This window comes from Oncorhynchus keta, chromosome 20 (assembly GCF_023373465.1).
Source record: "Oncorhynchus keta strain PuntledgeMale-10-30-2019 chromosome 20, Oket_V2, whole genome shotgun sequence".
Classification (NCBI taxonomy): domain Eukaryota; kingdom Metazoa; phylum Chordata; class Actinopteri; order Salmoniformes; family Salmonidae; genus Oncorhynchus; species Oncorhynchus keta.
The window spans coordinates 42520615-42536387 of record NC_068440.1 but is presented as its reverse complement, the minus strand read 5'-3'; the positions used below and the strand labels follow the sequence as shown (position 1 = coordinate 42536387).

General features: G+C 50.5%; 1 protein-coding gene across 1 annotated transcript in view; it reads right to left on the bottom strand.

Annotated features, from left to right (window-relative positions):
* The window catches only part of LOC118399014 (protein spire homolog 1-like), a 166615-nt gene that overhangs the window by 88981 nt on the left and 61861 nt on the right, over window positions 1–15773 (bottom strand). Inside the window, exons 6-7 of the mRNA XM_052473169.1 lie at window positions 5518–5682; window positions 1806–1892 (exon numbers count right to left, since the gene is read on the bottom strand). Coding sequence (XP_052329129.1) covers window positions 1806–1892; window positions 5518–5682 — 252 coding nt within the window. The remainder of the gene's footprint in view (window positions 1–1805; window positions 1893–5517; window positions 5683–15773) is intronic.

The window sequence follows — 15773 nt, the reverse complement described above, 5'->3', positions numbered from 1 at the left end:
AGGGTTGAGAGGTGGTCAGAGACTAGGTCAGTACTCACAGGGTTGAGAGGTGGTCAGAGACCAGGTCAGTACTCACAGGGTTGAGAGGTGGTCAGAGACCAGGTCAGTACTCACAGGGTTGAGAGGTGGTCAGAGACCGGGTCAGTACTCACAGGGTTGAGAGGTGGTCAGAGACTGGGTCAGTACTCACAGGGTTGAGAGGTGGTCAGAGTCTTGGTCAGTACTCACAGGGTTGAGAGGTGGTCAGAGACTGGGTCAGTACTCACAGGGTTGAGAGGTGGTCAGAGACTAGGTCAGTACTTACAGGGTTGAGAGGTGGTCAGAGACTGGGTCAGTACTCACAGGGTTGAGAGGTGGTCAAAGACTAGGTCAGTACTCACAGGGTTGAGAGGTGGTCAGAGACCGGGTCAGTACTCACAGGGTTGAGAGGTGGTCAGAGACCAGGTCAGTACTCACAGGGTTGAGAGGTGGTCAGAGACTAGGTCAGTACTCACAATGGTTGAGAGGTGGTCAGAGACTAGGTCAGTACTCACAGGGTTGAGAGGTGGTCAGAGACTAGGTCAGTACTCACAGGGTTGAGAGGTGGTCAGAGACTAGGTCAGTACTCACAGGGTTGAGAGGTGGTCAGAGACTAGGTCAGTACTCACAGGGTTGAGAGGTGGTCAGAGACCAGGTCAGTACTCACAGGGTTGAGAGGTGGTCAGAGACTAGGTCAGTACTCACAGGGTTGAGAGGTGGTCAGAGACTAGGTCAGTACTTACAGGGTTGAGAGGTGGTCAGAGACCAGGTCAGTACTCACAGGGTTGAGAGGTGGTCAGAGACCAGGTCAGTACTCACAGGGTTGAGAGGTGGTCAGAGACTGGGTCAGTACTCACAGGGTTGAGAGGTGGTCAGAGACTGGGTCAGTACTCACAGGGTTGAGAGGTGGTCAGAGACTGGGTCAGTACTCACAGGGTTGAGAGGTGGTCAGAGACTGGGTCAGTACTCACAGGGTTGAGAGGTGGTCTGGTCAGAGACCAGGTCAGTACTCACAGGGTTGAGAGGTGGTCAGAGACCAGGTCAGTACTCACAGGGTTGAGACGTGGTCAGAGACCAGGTCAGTACTCACAGGGTTGAGAGGTGGTCAGAGACTGGGTCAGTACTCACAGGGTTGAGAGGTGGTCAGAGACTGGGTCAGTACTCACAGGGTTGAGAGGTGGTCAGAGACTGGGTCAGTACTCACAGGGTTGAGACGTGGTCAGAGACCAGGTCAGTACTCACAGGGTTGAGAGGTGGTCAGAGACTGGGTCAGTACTCACAGGGTTGAGAGGTGGTCAGAGACCAGGTCAGTACTCACAGGGTTGAGACGTGGTCAGAGACCAGGTCAGTACTCACAGGGTTGAGAGGTGGTCAGAGACCAGGTCAGTACTCACAGGGTTGAGAGGTGGTCAGAGACCAGGTCAGTACTCACAGGGTTGAGAGGTGGTCAGAGACCAGGTCAGTACTCACAGGGTTGAGACGTGGTCAGAGACCAGGTCAGTACTCACAGGGTTGAGAGGTGGTCTGGTCAGAGACCAGGTCAGTACTCACAGGGTTGAGAGGTGGTCTGGTCAGAGACCAGGTCAGTACTCACAGGGTTGAGAGGTGGTCTGGTCAGAGACCAGGTCAGTACTCACAGGGTTGAGAGGTGGTCTGGTCAGAGACTGGGTCAGTACTCACAGGGTTGAGACGTGGTCAGAGACCAGGTCAGTACTCACAGGGTTGAGAGGTGGTCTGGTCAGAGACCAGGTCAGTACTCACAGGGTTGAGAGGTGGTCAGTACTCACAGGGTTGAGTGGTGGTCTGGAGCGGATGAAGTCCAGGATGACCTCATGAGCGCTCTTCTTTAACCTGGGAGGGACGTCTCCATTCAGCTGGAGTAACAACCCATAGGAACAGGAAAGGTAGTGAGCACACACACACACACACACACACACACACACACACACACACACACAGGTAGTGAGTACACATACACTACCATTCAAAAGTTTGGGGTCACTTTGAAATGTCCATGTTTTTGAAAGAAAAGCACCTTTTTTGCCCAGTAAAATAACATCAAATTGATCAGAAATACAGTGTAGACATTGTTAATGTTGTAAATTACCATTGTAGCTGGAAATGCACAGAGGGCCATTATCAGCAAACATCACTCCTGTGTTCCAATGGCACGTTGTGTTAGCTAATCAATCCAAGCTTATCATTTTAAAAGGCTAATTGATCATTAGAAAAAACTTTTGCAATTGTGTTTGCACAGCTAAAAACTGTTGTCCTGATTAAAGAAGCAATAAAACTGTCCTTCAGATTAGGTGAGTATCTGGAGCAACAGCATTTGCGGGTTCGATTACAGCCTCAAAATGGCCAGAAACAAAGACTTTCTTCTGAAACTCATCAGTCTGTTCTTGTTCTGAGAAATGAAGGCTATTCCATGCGATAAATTGGCAAGAAACTGAACATCTCCCTCAACACTGTGTACTACTCCCTTCACAGAACAGTGCAAACTGGCTCTAACCAGAATAGAAAGAGGAGTGGGAGGCCCCGGTGCACAACTGAACAAGAGGACAAGTACATTAGAGTGTCTAGTTTGAGAAACAGACGCCTCACAAGTCCTCAACTGGCAGCTTCATTAAATAGTACCCGCAAAACACCAGTCTCAACGTCAACAGTGAAGAGGCGACTCCCGGATGCTGGCCTTCTAGGCAGAGTTGCAAAGAATATCCCGGAGTCGCCTCTTCACTGTTGTTCACTGTTAACCAAGGCAAGGTGACTGGGAATATGGCCGAATACAAACAGTGTAGTTATTCCATCCGTAAGGCAATCAAACAGGCAAAACATCAGTACTGAGACAATGTGGAGCTGCAATTCAACAACACGCGACATATGTGGCAAGGGTCTACAGACAATCACAGACTGCAAAAGGAAAACCAGAAACGTTACGGACACTGAAGCCTCGTTTCCAGACAAGCTAAACACCTTCTTCACTCGCTTTGAGGATAACGCAGTGCCACTGACGCGGCCCGCTACCAAGGACCGTGGGCTCTCCTTCCCCGTGGCCGATATGAGTAAGACATTTAAGCGTGCTATCCCTCGCAAGGCTGCCGGCACAGAGCATGTGCAGACCAGCTGGCTGTTGTGTTTATGGAAATATTCAATCTTTCCCTATTCCAGTCTGCTTTCCCCACTTGCTTGAAGAGGGCCACCATTGTTCCTGTACCCAACAAAGCAAAGGTATCTGAATGACTATTGCCCCGTTGCACTCACTTCTGTCATCATGAAGTTCTTTGAGACTAGTCAAGGATCATATCACCTCCACCCTACCTGACACCCTAGACCAACTTCAATTTGCTTACCGCCCCAATAGGTCCACAGACGATGCAATCACCACCGCACTGCACACTGCCCTAACCCATCTGGACAAGAGGAATACCTATGAAAGAATGCTGTTCATCGACTATAGCTCAACATTTAACACCATAGTACCCTCCAAGCTCATCATTAAGCTCAGGGCCCTGGGTCTGAACACCACCCTGTGCAACTGGGTCCTGGACTTCCTGACAGGCCGCCCCCAGGTGGGGAAGGTAGGAAACAACATCTCCACTTCGCTGAACCTCAACACTGGGGCCCCACAAGGGTGCGGTGTTTGCAGATGACAACAGCAGTAGGCCTGATGACCAATAATGACGAGACAGCCTACAGGGAGGTGTTGAGGGCCCTGGGAGAGTGGTGCCAGGAAAATAACCTTCACTAGCCGGCTTCTACCCGGTTATGCAACCCTGCACCTTAGAGGTTTCTGCCCCATAAACATAGACTTGGAATCACTGGCCACTGTATTCTATTCTACTGTATTTTAGTCAACACAACTCTGACATTACTCAATCTAATACTTATTTCTTAATTCCATTCTTTTACTTTTAGATGTGTGTTTTGTTGTGAATCGTTTTTACATTCTACTGCACTGTTGGAGTTAGGAACACAAGCATTTTGCTACTCCTGCAATAATATCTACTAAATATGTGCATGTGACTAATAAAATTTGATTTGATTTTAACAGAGTGAAAAGAAGGAATACTGGACAAAATATCCTGTTCGCAATAAGGCAATGAAGTGAAACTGCAAAAGAAATTGGCAAAGAAATTAACTTTCTGTCCTGAATACAAAGCGTTGTGTTTTGGGAAAATCAATCACATCACTGAGTACCACTATTCCTCACATCACTGAGTACCACTATCCACTTTCAAGCATGGTGGTGGCTGCATCATGTTATGGGTATGCTTGTCATCGGCAAGGACTAGAGGTTTTTTTTTTATAAAAAGAAACGGAATAAAGCCAAGCACAGGCAACATCCGAGAGGAAAACCTGGTTCAGTCTACTTTCCAACAATCACTGGGAGATAAATTCCCCGTTCATCAGGACAATAACATAAAACACAAGGCCAAATATACACTGGAGTCGCTTATCAAGACAACATTGAATGTTACTGAGTGGCCGAGTTACAGTTACTTAGTTCTGCTTGAAAATCTATGGCACCTTTGGCAGCGATTACAGCAGTGAGTCTTTCTGGGTTTGTCTAAGAACTTTGCACACCCAGATTGAACAACATTTCCACTTCGGTCGCCAGCTGTACGGTGTTTCCTCCGACACATTGGTACGGCTGGCTTCTGGGTTAAGCGAGCAGTGTTTCAAGAATCAGTGCGGCTTGGCAGGGTCATGTTTCAGAGGACGTATGGCTCCCGACCGTCGCCTCTCCCGAGTCCGTACGGGAGTTGCAAAGATAGGACAAGACTAACTACAATTGGATATCATGAAATTGGGAAGAAAAAGGGGTAAAAGAATAACCACATTTAAAATAAGAAATCTACACTGCAGTCTGAGGTATCTCAGATACATCAAGGGTGTATTCATTAGTGCACAACATAGTAAAACCTCTTGCAAAACAAAAAAAAGGTTTTATTGGACAGATTCATGCAGGTCCCTCCCCGTTTGCTTCCTAGTGAATAACATCAGATGCTATTGGAGTTCAGCATCACCCATCCTCACCGGGCCCTCCCCCACCACGACTTAAAACAAGGACGGCCAACCACCACTTTCCCCCATCCTCACTGGGCCGAGCCCTCCCTCACCACGACTTAAAACAAAGATGGCCAACCACCGCCCCCACCCCCCCATCCTCACCGGGCCCTCCCCCACCACGACTTAAAACAAGGACGGCTAACCACCACTTTCCCCCATCCTCACTGGGCCCTCCCTCACCACGACTTAAAACAAGGACGGCCAACCACCGCTTTCCCCCCATCCTCACTGGGCCCTCCCTCACCACAACTTAAAACAAAGATGGCCAACCACTACTCCCACCACTCAGGCACACTAACATGCCTGAAGTCAGGCATGTTAGTGTGCCACCAATCAGGCCCCAGAGAACTGGAGTTGCCCATCCCTGACCTAAAACATGAACATCTACCCCTTCCTTAAGGTGATATTCTTCATGTTTAAGTCCCTCACCATGACGTTCCGTAGTTTGTATCGTTTGAAGCGTATGTCATCCATCAGCATCTCATAAGGTGTGAGCTGGAACTCTACAGGTAGAGGGCTGTACCGTCTCTCCTGGACCTTCTTCAGCTTGACCCCGTTACGCAGGTCACCCATCACCTGCATCCAGAACTTAGCCTGAGGGACACCAGATGAAAGCAGGGTTAGGGCTGTACCGTCTCTCCTGGACCTTCTTCAGCTTGACCCCGTTACGCAGGTCACCCATCACCTGCATCCAGAACTTAGCCTGAGGGACACCAGATGAAAGCAGGGTTAGGGCTGTGGCGGTCATCAAATCAAATCAAATTTTATTTGTCACATACACATGGTTAGCAGATGTTAATGCGAGTGTAGCGAAATGCAGTAATAACCAACAAGTAATCTAACTAACAATTCCAAAACTACTGTCTTATACACAGTGTAAGGGGATAAAGAATATGTACATAAGGATATATGAATGAGTGATGGTACAGAACAGCATAGGCAAGATACAGTAGATGGTATCGAGTACAGTATATACATATGAGATGAGTATGTAAACAAAGTGGCATAGTTAAAGTGGCTAGTGATACATGTATTACATAAGGATGCAGTCGATGATATAGAGTACAGTATATACGCATGCATATGAGATGAATAATGTAGGGTAAGTAACATTATATAAGGTAGCATTGTTTAAAGTGGCTAGTGATATATTTACATCATTTCCCATCAATTCCCATTATTAAAGTGGCTGGAGTTGAGTCAGTGTCAGTGTGTTGGCAGCAGCCACTCAATGTTAGTGGTGGCTGTTTAACAGTCTGATGGCCTTGAGATAGAAGCTGTTTTTCAGTCTCTCGGTCCCAGCTTTGATGCACCTGTACTGACCTCGCCTTCTGGATGATAGCGGGGTGAACAGGCAGTGGTTCGGGTGGTTGTTGTCCTTGATGATCTTTATGGCCTTCCTGTAACATCGGGTGGTGTAGGTGTCCTGGAGGGCAGGTAGTTTGCCCCGGTGATGCGTTGTGCAGACCTCACTACCCTCTGGAGAGCCTTACGGTTGGGGGCAGAGTAGTTGCCGTACCAGGCGGTGATACAGCCCGCCAGGATGCTCTCGATTGTGCATCTGTAGAAGTTTGTGAGTGCTTTTGGTGACAAGCCGAATTTCTTCAGCCTCCTGAGGTTGAAGAGGCGCTGCTGCGCCTTCTTCACGACGCTGTCAGTGTGAGTGGACCAATTCAGTTTGTCTGTGATGTGTATGCCGAGGAACTTAAAACTTGCTACCCTCTCCACTACTGTTCCATCGATGTGGATAGGGAGGTGTTCCCTCTGCTGTTTCCTGAAGTCCACAATCATCTCCTTAGTTTTGTTGACGTTGAGTGTGAGGTTATTTTCCTGACACCACACTCCGAGGGCCCTCACCTCCTCCCTGTAGGCCGTCTCGTCGTTGTTGGTAATCAAGCCTACCACTGTAGTGTCGTCCGCAAACTTGATGATTGAATTGGAGGCGTGCGTGGCCACGCAGTCGTGGGTGAACAGGGAGTACAGGAGAGGGCTCAGAACACACCCTTGTGGGGCCCCAGTGTTGAGGATCAGCGGGGAGGAGATGTTGTTGCCTACCCTCACCACCTGGGGGCGGCCCGTCAGGAATTCCAGTACCCAGTTGCACAGGACGGGGTCGAGACCCAGGGTCTCGAGCTTGATGACGAGCTTGGAGGGTACTATGGTGTTGAATGCCGAGCTGTAGTCGATGAACAGCATTTTGTTAGCCGGTTATTGTCATGCAAAACGGTCCAGTTTTGTTGGCTACTTGGGTCTTAATGGAGGAGCTTAATATGAGCATCTGAGAAATAAATAACACTTATTTAACTCCACACATCAACCGCTGTTTGAGGAGCTCTCGCTGCACGACAGGTGATATTCCAACCAATAATCTGTATACCATGGGCTCTCCAACCCTCTTCCTGTAGATACCCAGTACTCTGTATACCATGGGCTCTCCAACCCTCTTCCTGCAGATACCCAGTACTCTGTATGCCATGGACTCTCCAACCCTCTTCCTGCAGATACCCAGTACTCTGTATACCATGGGCTCTCCAACCCTGTTCCTGCAGATACCCAGTACTCTGTATGCCATGGACTCTCCAACCCTCTTCCTGCAGATACCCAGTACTCTGTATGCCATGGGCTCTCCTACCCTCTTCCTGCAGATACCCAGTACTCTGTATACCATGGGCTCTCCAACCCTCTTCCTGCAGATACCCAGTACTCTGTATACCATGGACTCTCCAACCCTGTTCCTGCAGATACCCAGTACTCTGTATACCATGGACTCTCCAACCCTGTTCCTGCAGATACCCAGTACTCTGTATAACATGGGCTCTCCAACCCTCTTCCTGCAGATACCCAGTACTCTGTATGCCATGGGCTCTCCTACCCTCTTCCTGCAGATACCCAGTACTCTGTATACCATGGGCTCTCCAACCCTCTTCCTGCAGATACCCAGTACTCTGTATGCCATGGGCTCTCCAACCCTCTTCCTGCAGATACCCAGTACTCTGTATGCCATGGGCTCTCCAACCCTCTTCCTGCAGATACCCAGTAATCTGTATGCCATGGGCTCTCCAACCCTCTTCCTGCAGATACCCAGTAATCTGTATGCCATGGGCTCTCCTACCCTCTTCCTGCAGCTACCCATTGCTTCATTTGGGAAAGAAAGTGAAATCTGTTCAGGAACATCGATAGTAACATATTTAGGCAATGAAACATATTTCACTAAACTGTTGACAACCCGTCTGCATGCTAGAGAAAAGAATAAAGGAGAGAGAATTATTCACCTTAGAAAGTGCTGTTCTTTTCGTGCTGTTCTATGTACCAACGTTTTGGCATCACATTATGTTGAGTTAGGCATTGAAACATCCACAACAACACTGTTTCAACCTGCTGTTGAACTTCAAATGTATTATCACAGTGAGGTGCCTTTTAAAAGAAGATAAGTGTTTGATGTCAGAGTGGTTAGAGAGACAATAGAGCCCTGAGTACCAGGCCATTAGGACCTGATGGAGGGACAATAGAGCCCTGAGTACCAGGCCATTAGGACCTGATGGAGAGACAATAGAGCCCTGAGTACCAGGCCATTAGGACCTGATGGAGAGACAATAGAGCCCTGAGTACCAGGCCATTAGGACCTGATGGAGAGACAATAGAGCCCTGAGTACCAGGCCATTAGGACCTGATGGAGAGACAATAGAGCCCTGAGTACCAGGCCATTAGGACCTGATGGAGAGACAATAGAGCCCTGAGTACCAGGCCATTAGGACCTGATGGAGAGACAATAGAGCCCTGAGTACCAGGCCATTAGGACCTGATGGAGAGACAATAGAGCCCTGAGTACAAGGTCATTAGGACCTGATGGAGAGACAATAGAGCCCGGAGTACCAGGTCATTAGGACCTGATGGAGAGACAATAGAGCCCTGAGTACCAGGCCATTAGGACCTGATCGAGGGACAAGAAAGCCCTGAGTACCAGGCCATTAGGACCTGATGGAGGGACAATAGAGCCCTGAGTACCAGGCCATTAGGACCTGATGGAGGGACAATAGAGCCCTGAGTACCAGGCCATTAGGACCTGATGGAGGGACAATAGAGCCCTGAGTACCAGGCCATTAGGACCTGATGGAGGGACAATAGAGCCCTGAGTACCAGGCCATTAGGACCTGATCGAGGGACAATAAAGCCCTGAGTACCAGGCCATTAGGACCTGATGGAGGGACAATAGAGCCCTGAGTACCAGGCCATTAGTACCTGATGGAGAGACAATAGAGCCCTGAGTACCAGGCCATTAGGACCTGATCGAGGGACAATAAAGCCCTGAGTACGAGGCCATTAGGACCTGATGGAGGGACAATAGAGCCCTGAGTACCAGGCCATTAGGACCTGATGGAGGGACAATAAAGCCCTGAGTGCCAGGCCATTAGGACCTGATGGAGGGACAATAGAGCCCTGAGTACCAGGCCATTAGGACCTGCCATGGCTATTTCATTTCTAATTCCAGTTCATTCAGAAAGTAAACCAAATCACAATTCCACATTTTCCTCATTGAAGATAACTGGAATTGAACTTTCAGCGTACTTCGAGAATTGAACCAGGCCCCAACCCCGGATAATAGCATCAACATTGAGAGGGTATTAACCCTCTAGAGTCTAAGCCAGGGTGGGGAGGTTCTAAACTGACATAGTGAATTGTTTTCAGATGGCTATACCAAGGATCATTTATCTATTGGATTTGGAATTTTAGGACCCATTTAGGTATATAAAAAAAGCATATATACGCTGTGTCATCTGTGGCTCAGTTGGTAGAGCATGGCGCTTGTAACGCCAGGGTAGTGGGTTCGATTCCCGGGACCACCCATACGTAGAATGTATGCACACATGACTGTAAGTCGCTTTGGATAAAAGCGTCAGCTAAATGGCATATTATTATTATTATTATATTATTGTACTACTTACTATACACCACAGCAACACATTGAATAACACGTTCATAAATGGCAGAAATAACAAATCACAAGAAACAAGGTTAAAGTGTCTGTCCTAGGACCCCTTGAGCTATAAAGAAAAATATTTAAACAATTATTGGATGAAACATTGAATTTTGCATTACTGCTATTAGCCAATAGAAATGCATTGAATAACAGATTCACCACATGGAACAGAGAGTCAATGGGAGGTTTGTTTTGAAGCGTCTGTCCTATATCTGAGAGACAAAACAAAGATCAGGAAACACACCATTTATTTATTTATATACAGTTCCAGACAAAAGTTGTAGAACTCATTCAAGGGGTTTTCTTTATTTTTTACTAGATACTAGTGAAGACATCAAAACTATTAAATAACTGGAATCATGTTGTAACAAAAGAAAGTGTTAAACAAATCTAAAAATAGTTTATATTATTTGAGATTCTTCAAAGTAGCCACCTTGATGACAGCTTTGCACACTCTTGGCATTCTCTCAACCAGTTTCATGAGGTAGTCACCTGGAATGCATTTCAATTAACAGATGTGCCTTGTTAGAAGTGAATTTATGGAATTCCTTTCCTCCTTAATGCATTTGAGCTAATCAGTTGTGTTGTGACAAGGTAGGGCTGGTATACAGAAGATAACCCTGTTTGGTAAAAGACCAAGTCCATATTATGGCAAGAAAAGCTCAAATAAGCAAAGAGAAACGACAGTTCATCATTACTTTAAGACATAAGTCAGTCAATGTGGAAAATTAATTACTTTTAAAGTTTCTTCAAGTGCAGTCGCAAAAAAACATCAAGCGCTGATGATGAAACTGGCTCTAATGAGGACCGCCACAGGAAAGGAAGACCCAGAGTTACCTCTGCTGGAGAGGATAAGTTCATTAGTTACCAGCCTCAGAAATTGCAGCGCAATAATTGCTTCAGAGTTCAAGTATCAGACACATCTCAACATCAATTATTCAGAGAAGAATGCGTGAATCAGGCCTTCATGGTCAAATTGCTGCAAAGAAACCACTACTAAAAGGACACCAATAAGAACAAGAGACTTGCTTGGACCAAGAAACATGAGCAATGGACATTAGACTGGAGAGTCCAAATTTGGACTATAGACCAAAGGACAGATTTCAACCAGTCTAATAAATACTCTCCTATGGGAAGGGCTACCTGCTTCAGCACTTGGTTGTCTCATTCTGTGAACTAGTGTGGCCTACCACTCTGCGGTCCCATTCTGTGAGCTTGTGTGGCCTACCACTCAGTGGTCCCATTCTGTGAGCTTGTGTGGCCTACCACTCGGCGGTCCCATTCTGTGAGCTTGTGTGGCATACCACTCTGCGGTCCCATTCTGTGAGCTTGTGTGGCCAACCACTCTGCGGTCCCATTCTGTGAGCTTGTGTGGCCTACCACTCGGCGGTCCCATTCTGTGAGCTTGTGTGGCCTACCACTCGGCGGTCCCATTCTGTGAGCTTGTGTGGCCTACCACTCTGCGGTCCCATTCTGTGAGCTTGTGTGGCCTACCACTCGGCGGTCCCATTCTGTGAGCTTGTGTGGCCTACCACTCTGCGGTCCCATTCTGTGAGCTTGTGTGGCCTACCACTCGGCGGTCCCATTCTGTGAGCTTGTGTGGCCTACCACTCGGCGGTCCCATTCTGTGAGCTTGTGTGGCCTACCACTCGGCGGTCCCATTCTGTGAGCTTGTGTCGCCTACCACTCGGCGGTCCCATTCTGTGAGCTTGTGTGGCCTACCACTCGGCGGCCCCATTCTGTGAGCTTGTGTGGCCTACCACTCGGCGGCCCCATTCTGTGAGCTTGTGTGGCCTACCACTCGGCGGCCCCATTCTGTGAGCTTGTGTGGCCTACCACTCGGCGGTCCCATTCTGTGAGCTTGTGTCGCCTACCACTCGGCGGTCCCATTCTGTGAGCTTGTGTCGCCTACCACTCGGCGGTCCCATTCTGTGAGCTTGTGTCGCCTACCACTGGGCGGCCCCATTCTGTGAGCTTGTGTGGCCTACCACTCGGCGGTCCCATTCTGTGAGCTTGTGTCGCCTACCACTCGGCGGTCCCATTCTGTGAGCTTGTGTCGCCTACCACTCGGCGGTCCCATTCTGTGAGCTTGTGTGGCCTACCACTCTGCGGTCCCATTCTGTGAGCTTGTGTGGCCTACCACTCGGCGGTCCCATTCTGTGAGCTTGTGTCGCCTACCACTCGGCGGTCCCATTCTGTGAGCTTGTGTCGCCTACCACTCGGCGGTCCCATTCTGTGAGCTTGTGTCGCCTACCACTCGGCGGCCCCATTCTGTGAGCTTGTGTGGCCTACCACTCGGCGGTCCCATTCTGTGAGCTTGTGTCGCCTACCACTCGGCGGTCCCATTCTGTGAGCTTGTGTCGCCTACCACTCGGCGGTCCCATTCTGTGAGCTTGTGTGGCCTACCACTCTGCGGTCCCATTCTGTGAGCTTGTGTGGCCTACCACTCGGCGGTCCCATTCTGTGAGCTTGTGTGGCCTACCACTCTGCGGTCCCATTCTGTGAGCTTGTGTGGCCTACCACTCTGCGGTCCCATTCTGTGAGCTTGTGTGGCCTACCACTCTGCGGTCCCATTCTGTGAGCTTGTGTGGCCTACCACTCTGCGGTCCCATTCTGTGAGCTTGTGTGGCCTACCACTCGGCGGTCCCATTCTGTGAGCTTGTGTGGCCTACCACTCTGCGGTCCCATTCTGTGAGCTTGTGTGGCCTACCACTCTGCGGTCCCATTCTGTGAGCTTGTGTGGCCTACCACTCTGCGGTCCCATTCTGTGAGCTTGTGTGGCCTACCACTCTGCGGTCCCATTCTGTGAGCTTGTGTGGCCTACCACTCTGCGGTCCCATTCTGTGAGCTTGTGTCGCCTACCACTCGGCGGTCCCATTCTGTGAGCTTGTGTGGCCTACCACTCGGCGGTCCCATTCTGTGAGCTTGTGTGGCCTACCACTCGGCGGTCCCATTCTGTGAGCTTGTGTGGCCTACCACTCGGCGGTCCCATTCTGTGAGCTTGTGTGGCCTACCACTCGGTGGTCCCATTCTGTGAGCTTGTGTGGCCTACCACTCTGCGGTCCCATTCTGTGAGCTTGTGTGGCCTACCACTCTGCGGTCCCATTCTGTGAGCTTGTGTGGCCTACCACTCTGCGGTCCCATTCTGTGAGCTTGTGTGGCCTACCACTCTGCGGTCCCATTCTGTGAGCTTGTGTGGCCTACCACTCTGCGGTCCCATTCTGTGAGCTTGTGTGGCCTACCACTCTGCGGTCCCATTCTGTGAGCTTGTGTGGCCTACCACTCGGCGGTCCCATTCTGTGAGCTTGTGTGGCCTACCACTCGGCGGTCCCATTCTGTGAGCTTGTGTGGCCTACCACTCTGCGGTCCCATTCTGTGAGCTTGTGTGGCCTACCACTCTGCGGTCCCATTCTGTGAGCTTGTGTGGCCTACCACTCGGCGGTCCCATTCTGTGAGCTTGTGTGGCCTACCACTCGGCGGTCCCATTCTGTGAGCTTGTGTGGCCTACCACTCGGCGGTCCCATTCTGTGAGCTTGTGTGGCCTACCACTCGGCGGTCCCATTCTGTGAGCTTGTGTGGCCTACCACTCTGCGGTCCCATTCTGTGAGCTTGTGTGGCCTACCACTCTGCGGTCCCATTCTGTGAGCTTGTGTGGCCTACCACTCTGCGGTCCCATTCTGTGAGCTTGTGTGGCCTACCACTCTGCGGTCCCATTCTGTGAGCTTGTGTGGCCTACCACTCTGCGGTCCCATTCTGTGAGCTTGTGTGGCCTACCACTCTGCGGTCCCATTCTGTGAGCTTGTGTGGCCTACCACTCTGCGGTCCCATTCTGTGAGCTTGTGTGGCCTACCACTCTGCGGTCCCATTCTGTGAGCTTGTGTGGCCTACCACTCGGCGGTCCCATTCTGTGAGCTTGTGTGGCCTACCACTCTGCGGTCCCATTCTGTGAGCTTGTGTGGCCTACCACTCTGCGGTCCCATTCTGTGAGCTTGTGTGGCCTACCACTCGGCGGTCCCATTCTGTGAGCTTGTGTGGCCTACCACTCTGCGGTCCCATTCTGTGAGCTTGTGTGGCCTACCACTCTGCGGTCCCATTCTGTGAGCTTGTGTGGCCTACCACTCGGCGGTCCCATTCTGTGAGCTTGTGTGGCCTACCACTCTGCGGTCCCATTCTGTGAGCTTGTGTGGCCTACCACTCGGCGGTCCCATTCTGTGAGCTTGTGTGGCCTACCACTCTGCGGTCCCATTCTGTGAGCTTGTGTGGCCTACCACTCTGCGGTCCCATTCTGTGAGCTTGTGTGGCCTACCACTCTGCGGTCCCATTCTGTGAGCTTGTGTGGCCTACCACTCTGCGGTCCCATTCTGTGAGCTTGTGTGGCCTACCACTCTGCGGTCCCATTCTGTGAGCTTGTGTGGCCTACCACTCTGCGGTCCCATTCTGTGAGCTTGTGTGGCCTACCACTCAGTGGTCCCATTCTGTGAGCTTGTGTGGCCTACCACTCTGCGGTCCCATTCTGTGAGCTTGTGTGGCCTACCACTCTGCGGTCCCATTCTGTGAGCTTGTGTGGCCTACCACTCTGCGGTCCCATTCTGTGAGCTTGTGTGGCCTACCACTCTGCGGTCCCATTCTGTGAGCTTGTGTGGCCTACCACTCTGCGGTCCCATTCTGTGAGCTTGTGTGGCCTACCACTCTGCGGTCCCATTCTGTGAGCTTGTGTGGCCTACCACTCTGCGGTCCCATTCTGTGAGCTTGTGTGGCCTACCACTCTGCGGTCCCATTCTGTGAGCTTGTGTGGCCTACCACTCTGCGGTCCCATTCTGTGAGCTTGTGTGGCCTACCACTCTGCGGTCCCATTCTGTGAGCTTGTGTGGCTTACCACTCTGCGGTCCCATTCTGTGAGCTTGTGTGGCCTACCACTCTGCGGTCCCATTCTGTGAGCTTGTGTGGCCTACCACTCTGCGGTCCCATTCTGTGAGCTTGTGTGGCCTACCACTCTGCGGTCCCATTCTGTGAGCTTGTGTGGCTTACCACTCAGTGGTCCCATTCTGTGAGCTTGTGTGGCCTACCACTCTGCGGTCCCATTCTGTGAGCTTGTGTGGCTTACCACTCTGCGGTCCCATTCTGTGAGCTTGTGTGGCCTACCACTCTGCGGTCCCATTCTGTGAGCTTGTGTGGCTTACCACTCTGCGGTCCCATTCTGTGAGCTTGTGTGGCTTACCACTCTGCCGTCCCATTCTGTGAGCTTGTGTGGCCTACCACTCTGCGGTCCCATTCTGTGAGCTTGTGTGGCCTACCACTCTGCGGTCCCATTCTGTGAGCTTGTGTGGCCTACCACTCTGCGGTCCCATTCTGTGAGCTTGTGTGGCCTACCACTCTGCGGTCCCATTCTGTGAGCTTGTGTGGCCTACCACTCTGCGGTCCCATTCTGTGAGCTTGTGTGGCTTACCACTCTGCGGTCCCATTCTGTGAGCTTGTGTGGCCTACCACTCTGCGGTCCCATTCTGTGAGCTTGTGTGGCCTACCACTCTGCGGTCCCATTCTGTGAGCTTGTGTGGCCTACCACTCTGCGGTCCCATTCTGTGAGCTTGCGTGTCCTACCACTCTGCGGTCCCATTCTGTGAGCTTACGTGTCCTACCACTTCGCGGTCCCATTCTGTGAGCTTACGTGTCCTACCACTCCGCGGTCCCATTCTGTGAGCTTACGTGT